The sequence below is a fragment of the Carassius auratus genome, chromosome 19 (assembly GCF_003368295.1).
Source record: "Carassius auratus strain Wakin chromosome 19, ASM336829v1, whole genome shotgun sequence".
Taxonomy (NCBI): domain Eukaryota; kingdom Metazoa; phylum Chordata; class Actinopteri; order Cypriniformes; family Cyprinidae; genus Carassius; species Carassius auratus.
Window position 1 is genome coordinate 27,731,288 of NC_039261.1, and position 7,793 is coordinate 27,739,080.

The 7,793-nt window shown below is 36.5% G+C and overlaps 1 protein-coding gene across 3 annotated transcripts; it reads right to left on the reverse strand.

Moving 5' to 3' along the window:
• Positions 1-17: 17 nt before the first annotated feature.
• Positions 18-7,354, reverse strand: LOC113120087 (deleted in azoospermia-like). Of its 3 annotated transcripts, none has more exons than XM_026289956.1 (10): positions 7,252-7,354; positions 6,518-6,634; positions 3,961-4,052; positions 3,449-3,500; positions 3,277-3,343; positions 2,940-3,088; positions 2,737-2,817; positions 2,604-2,654; positions 1,257-1,332; positions 18-1,169 (listed from the first exon to the last, which is right to left on the reverse strand). In XM_026289956.1, the coding sequence occupies exons 1-9, from the start codon at positions 7,252-7,254 to the stop codon at positions 1,288-1,290; spliced, it is 657 nt and encodes a 218-aa protein (XP_026145741.1). In that variant the 5' UTR covers positions 7,255-7,354; the 3' UTR covers positions 18-1,169; positions 1,257-1,287. The 3 variants fall into 3 exon arrangements, with proteins under 3 accessions (XP_026145741.1, XP_026145740.1, XP_026145739.1); XM_026289955.1 differs by lacking the exon at positions 7,252-7,354 and adding an exon at positions 6,776-7,166 and having other exon boundaries at positions 18-1,164; XM_026289954.1 differs by lacking the exon at positions 7,252-7,354 and adding an exon at positions 6,776-7,166.
• Positions 7,355-7,793: the final 439 nt, after the last annotated feature.

Here is a 7,793-nt window from a genome sequence, read left to right on the forward strand (position 1 = left end):
TTTATTCAACTTTTATTTTATTAATAACAAAAAAAGAAGCCAACATCAAAATCCAAAATATATATATACACAAAGCAAACCCGGAGTACAGTGATTAGAAGCTCTCAGACTATGGTACAATACAGACCACAACTCCCATGAAGCCATGGGAAGTGAGGAAATAAAACACTCCAATACAAGTCAGTCACGAGTTGGTTTCTAAAAGTATTAGATGAATAAGCTACAGTTAATAAATCAAAGCCCCCCTACAAGAACCAAACCTCTAGGAACAGTGTTGTAACACTGGATTAAATGAGAGAGCTTTGTGTTCAGTTCAATACCCAGAACATTGCAAACCTATAAAACAAAACTCAGTGAACTGGTGTGAAATAGTGCTGGGATAAATAGAAAAATGCAGCTTGAGTGTGTTCACAGTGATATCAATATTCCATCATCGGTATAATTTTTAACAAGCCAACCATCCTGTGACCTGCTGTGACTTACAGGGCTCAGTAAAATTTTTATTATAATTTTAGAATTAATGCAATGATCTTATTTAAATCTCTTAACTGCACCAACAAAGAAAAAAAAAAAAAAGCATTAATGAAGTTATGGAAGTACAGTGATAATGACCGATGAAAGCAGATTTAGTGTAAAAAAAAAAGTGAGGGAAGCCTCTGTACCCTGGTGCTCAATAACCAAACATGTGCCCTGAATGTGAAAACCCCAAAATAAAACTAGTTTAACCGTGAACACCCCCCAGCCTAAATAAGTAAACAAACGAACATTGGTTTAAAACAACAGACTGAACAGTCAGAACAGTTACCTAGATGCATACAGTGCATCACCAACAGTGATTCAAAACTTTAAAATAAGCAAACGTAAAATATAAATATGTATTTGTGAGCTTAAAAGTGTCTTTAAAGATAGTTGGCCATGACAAAAAGAAAAACACAGACAATACAAATAAATGGATGGAATAAGTCAAAGCAAACCATGCTTGTCAAATGTTTCAGTTTGTGGATGTGCAAGGAATTAGGTTACAGTATGATCAGAAAGGTCATCCCCTCAATATACACCTTCACCTCACACCCAGGCTGACCCTATCTGCAAAGGTGTTTGAAAGCACAATGAAGTTCATTGCTTGATCTCCATCAAGTTGTTCTCCTCTGCTTCAATAAGATTCTACACTAAGACAAAAGAACAAAAGGAAACTCTGAAAGTGTCTCGAGACTAGTATAAGACTGTATCTTCATTTAAGGTGCACATAAACTTACCAAGAAAAGGAGTCTGCGCTAGTGCGGAAGGCTACAGAAGGGTTAGCAAAGTCTGGACTCCGCAATCCACATAGTTCTGAAAGAGAATCACACATACACTCTTCTTATATTGATGAGCCTTTCAATTTTAGTATACTTTTTCCCTTCAGTCTGCAATTATCATATTAAGCCAGCACTGCCATCTAAAGGCCACCCACAGCAAAACAATCCAATGTAATGTGGGTAATATGGGTCTTGTGGCACATTGTGATTGACATGTATCATGACAAAGATCATGTTCTGAGGTAGCTGCTCAGAGCTACCCTTCACACTCGTGCAAGTCATGAAAACAAACTATGATAGTGGATCTGGTTCACTTCCAGAGTTCACATCACTAATCTTTCATGGTTTCATTTTGAATCAAGTTTCACTTTCACAACATCTTGCTAAAATAAGTTTTTTTTAACTTGACATTGATATTGCTATTTTACATAAAATGTCCTCAAAGTAATAATACTAATGAAAAAATGTAAGAAAAAACCAAGTTAACTTTTCAGCCACAAATCAAACATAAAAAAAAACAACAACAATAAAAACCTGATTGCAGAGCATTTTAGCAAATCTCTGACCTTAGGAATTGTAGCGCAGACAAAAATAAAGCCTGTGCTTATTGCTACACTGCACTGACATTATTAAAATGCTAGAGGCTACTGTTTTTGGACTAGCTTACACCCTCTTCTCAATTTAATTTAATGGGTAGGGCAAGAACACTGGGCAAACTAAAGTGGTTAACATCTTTGTTCAAATTATACTGGAAGCAATTACAATATATCAGTGCATCTCCAAGGATAAGAGGACAGTATGATTACTCAGGGTTTTAAAAGAAATGTTTTATTTTAACAATGCAGCATTTTTGTTAAATTTAAAACAGTCCTACTTTGTAATATTATTTTGGTTTAAAATAAAATTTTATTTGAAAATAAAAATTTATTCCCATGATGGCTTGGTTTTAATTGTCACAAGATCCCAGAGATATCATTCTAATAAGCCAGTTTGGTGCTCAAGAAACATTTATTTCTATAATTATTAAAAACGTAATATTTGTGTGAAAACAATGAATTCTTGATTAATGTTTGAAAAGAACAGCATTTGTTTTAAATAGAAATCTTCTGTAACATTAGAAATTATTTACGGTCACTTGTGATCAGTTTAGTTCAAAAGCCTTACTGACTGCAAACTTTTGAATAAAACATTTTTTTTTTCTTGTTAACACAGCATTGTGTGATGCAATCTCAAACAATCCAAGTTCAAACTATTATACTCAGTTCCTTATTTACCAACCGAGAAAAAAAGGGGAGTGGAGCTGACCTGATTGACAAGCCTCGTCCTCTGCTCTCCACACCACTGTGGCACGGGATACTGATACATACAAACAAAAACCCCCACAATGGTCAATCACTATTACATCCAGAAAAGAATGTGTGCTTCTGTGTGACTGTACCTGGTATGCATATGTGGTCTGTGCATAGTTCATGGGCACCTGTGGGACAATAAATCCTGGAGGACTGGAGTATGTGTAAGGCTATGAAGAGACAGGCATACAGGAAAACAGATGATATTTTACAATCTTTGGAACGTGCAAAATTTTTTCTTCACATGATCTTAATATGCAGTGCATCAGGGTCTGTATGAACGTATAGCTACCTGCATGTACTGATTCCCTCCATTGAAGACAGGTGAGGGCGGGGCCAGGCCTGAGGGTGGGGCCAGGCCTGAGGGACAGCAGCTGCAGTACACATATGGGCTGGGGCTTATCCACTGCGATGGACCCATCATTGGAGAGCACACGGAACCTGGAAACAAGATTCCAACACATTAACTAATGGAATTACACAAGAAAACTATATTATTGCACAAGTTATTTAAAAAGATCTGAGGCAAAAATGCCTTGAAATTGAAAGTTTATAAGTACAACTGTCTCCAATCAGATTAAAAATGCTTTTTGCACAGGTTAAAGAGACAGTGAAGTGCAAGGACTCACGAGAATTTCGCTCTTTCATGATGGCAGGTCCCAGTTTGAGCTTCTTCCCTTTAAAACTGATCGGCTGCTGTAGAAGAATTGTAGTAGTACAAGACGTTAAGATGCCCTTATAACTTCAACACCAAGATGAGAAAGAGAGAAGACTGTCACAGACAAGTAAAAGTGACCTTACATCAACGATAGTCTGGATATCAACATCCTCACTGAAATAAACAAAACCGTACCTGTGAGAAAGAAGATGTACAACTAATCAGAGATGGCAGGTAAAGACATTTTTTAAAGCGGTTTCCAAGAAATATTCTATAAAAGGATAGTTTACACAACAAATGACAATTCTGTCATCATTTACTCATCTAGAATTACTTTCTTTGAATGGAATGACAGTTAATGACCAAAGAAGCATTTTTAGACACTTTGATACAACGCACAATTGTGATCATGTGGAAAAACTTGATTCAAATTAAATGAGTTCAGAAAATAAGGAAAATGCTATATACAAGTTTATACAATAGACTTTGAATGACCTATCAGAAAATAACTCTTAAACAACAGTTTAAGCTTGTTTTCTGGTCTTAGCTGGTATCCAAGCCATGAAAGTTGATTTAGCAGGCGTTTTTTTTTAAAGGATTTTAAACACAAATATTATTTTTTTGCCCAGCAGGGCGAATTAGAACTCTCACTCACCCTTTGCATATTCCTCCTCGATAAGTGATGATTTTCACTTCTTTTACAGACCCGTACTTGGCGAAGAACTCTCTGATCTCGTTCTCATCCACCTGATGGAAAAAGTGCCAGTTTGGGGAGTAGATACACTATATGGACAAAACTACTGGCTCACCCTCTTCTAATGAACAGGTTTGACTACTTTAGTCATTTTCATGAGTATAAATCTTATAAGCATATAGCATATAGCATATAATGATATGTTAGGGAATTGTGTGCTTCTAATTTTATAGCAAGAATTTGGACAGGACCCTTTTCTATTCTAACATGAGAACACTTCTGTGTTAGGGTTGGGTACCGAAACCCGGTACCAATATGGCACCGGTATGCACCGCACCGAACTGAACCAGCACGCAGATTTCAGTGCCTCTTAAATGCCTGAACGATCGATTTAAATATTTGTCTTGGTTCTCCGAAATGTACACACGAAGCATGGGCATCACTAGGCTTTTTTAGCGGGGCTTCGTAAACCGTACACAAATTTGCGATAGTCTCAGAGTCAGTCCGCTTAAATGTCATATAAAAACATCGGCAGATCTATCTTCTCTCTAGGGGTGGGCGGATCGATCTAAATATCGATAGTAATCGATGCCAACACTGGTATTGGTATTAGATCGATACAATTATAATTAAATCAATATTTTAATTTAAATATATTTCCTCTATGTTCGTTATACTTTGCTCATGTCTTCTACCTCTACAATCCTGAGCAAACACTTTCACATCCTGGCCCACTTTGCTACTCCTCCCCCTCCTGCTGCTCTGCTATGATTCACTGTTGTGTCGTCACGTGACTCAATGACACAACACGCCGAGGAGCAGCGAACTGAGTGAGGGAAGCTGATAGCACATTGAATGAGAGATCAGGATGGAAGAGAAGCGTTGTGTGGAGCTATTTTATGGCACTAAATGATAATACTGCAACTTGTGATTTGGTAAAAAGAGCACTCGATACTGTGGCAACACTAAAAACCTATACAAACACTTAAAAACACATGACAAGGAAAATGCTGAGCTACAAAAATGAAGAAATGAGGAGCGAAATCCATCCACTTCCAGACCCCCGGCAAAGAGACAGAGGATGTGAAGAATTCATTCTACAGTGCCTAATAACTAATAATTTTGTGGACTTCAATACATTAATAAAAATATATTGCCTAAAGAATTGATCATTTATTCACTTCAGAAATAATGACATACTGCTCTTCCCTACACAAAAGTACATTTTTTTCAGTAAAAAGTATCGTACTGGTATCGGCAATACTGATATGTATTTGGTATTGGATAGATACCAAATTTCGCAGTTTCACCCACCAGTACTTCTCTCCGTCTTTCAGCACGCTCCTGAATCGACAGACCACACGGAGCAGAACGAGGAGACTCAAACAGAAACAGAGGACACGAGATGTGTTTTCATCGATAGATTGTTAGAATATCTGGATCTGTGCAGTTCTTTGTCATAAATACAGTTTACAAAAGGTCACGAGGGACCTTAACACATATGAATGCATACTTTAATTATACTTATTTAAATACACTTAATCTAATTATACATACTTTATACATACGCTACTGAGCAAAAGTTAGTCTTAGGCAGTCTGCTGTCAGACTGCATGTGCATTCAACAATCTCACTAGAATATTATTAAAAATAATGGCAAAATGAATGTTTGGAAATGTAAAGTGATATTTCCTACTGAAATACTAAAGCAAAAGATATAAATAACTGGCCTGAACCCCTTTTTTGGGGTGAAAATACTAATGTGCCTAAGACTGTAGGCTACTTTACAAATGACATTGTTACTACTTTATAAGGAATGACCATACGGTCACTCAAAGAACTGATTAAAGACAGTGACAGAGAGCACTCATTTAACTAAATATCAGAGTGATTGACTGAGAAACAGTAGAAACATTATGTGTGGTTTTGTATTAAATAATGACCCAGATCATGAAATACATTTATTAGCCTTAGAGTAAGTGAAGCTTGGGAAATGAGAGTATCCAAGGAGCATGTGAATGCTATGGATTTATTTTAAAAAAAATTGTAATGTTCTTTAATGTTATCCTTTTTAGGCTTTTTAAATTGTATTTATTTATTTATTTCTAAAGAAGTATCTATTCAGGCATCAGTACCGTTTTAAAAGTATCGGAATTGTACCAGTATCGAATAAAACCCAATCGATACCCAACCCTACTCTGTGTATAAGGCAAGGTTAAGAAAGATTTAGTTTGGAAGAGCTCGACTAGTCTGCACAAATCCAAGTCTTGGTCCCAGCTGAACATCTCTCTAGTGACTTTAAATCACTAGTACAGCAGTCATTTTAGACACTTCCAAAACTGTTGTTATATTATATTTCCATCTTTGTTGCCACAGTTTTGTTAATGCCTTTTTCTGTTCTAAAGAAGGGGGGTGTCCTAATACTTTTAGAATTAGAAACTATGCATTGTAAGTAGAGTTTAGAAATGTACTGGACCAGTTTGAACATGCGAGGCCACATGACATGCATTAACGTTACCTTCATGTCAATCCCGCCGACGAACAGTGTGTTGGGCGTCATCTTGCCCTCAGGTAAAATATAACCGTTAGACAACTTCAGAGAGGACGGAAAGCCCTGACGGTGCTTCTGGATATCCTGTATGTATTGCACAACAGTTTCGGATTTATATCAATACACATTATTAACAAGACAATGAACACGTATCATGTTCATCTAGGCCTTCAAAAACAAGTGACATCCACACATTTCTGAAATTTAAAATACAATTAACGTTACCTTTGAATACAATCCACATATGAGGCACAGGGGTAACTGAACGCCCTGATACATCTTAGATTTGAAGTAAGGCCACACGTTTTGTTACATTAACGTACTTACTCCATAAAAAATACACCCCAAGGTCAGCCGAGATATTAACTTAAGTTAACTTAAATGAAAAGTTTCAAACTTCTCGACACGCACAAGGCCGATACCGGCTCGATTTCCAACACGATCTTTCATGTTTCTTCATTAAGCAATCTGGGCATTTAGCATTAAATTAGTTAATTGGACTAACATTTGTGCTATCCTGACAGATGTAACCTTAACGTTACATAATTTAAGTTAATGGCCGACGGTCTGATCTCATCTGATGGCGAGTTTTGCCGCGCGAACTTTTTACAGAGATAACCTCGCTATTAATAACAGCTAACTTTATAGATGGTGCCTGAGAGATTAAGTTATCTGATAATATTACTACTTTTGTTACTTACCATATCTAAAACAATTAAAATGGCAAAATAAATTAATGAAGTGAGCTGCTCGTTGGGTCTGTGCCTCTGGCTGGAGGAGTTGCATTAAAGCGCCACACCCATTCACAGTCCTAATTGGAAAATAAACACCAAATAAGGCGAATTTTAAAGTTATTAATACTGTGAATAACATTCATTTTTCGTGAATCGTGAATCGGTCAGAGCTCAAGCATTATAGATTGTAATTATTTCTAAAATAAGATGACAGATTTGGTAGAGTCTAAATGAATTTAATTAACTGATCGCACGAAAGATGCACCAGGGAGGACCTTAAAAACATACTGCGAAATTTATAGGCTTTTTAAATGCAAAAAAAATTTTTTTTGTTTGTAAAACAGTCAGAATTTTACGACCGATTTGATGAAGTACTAGTTAATTTATTGAGGAGACAATCTTACTATAGCAATAACTGGCCGCTAGATGGCGCGTTTGAAAATAATGAGCTACATACAGTATTTGGACTGAATTTTAGGTCATGTGCCTAAAAAACAACTCACCTACTC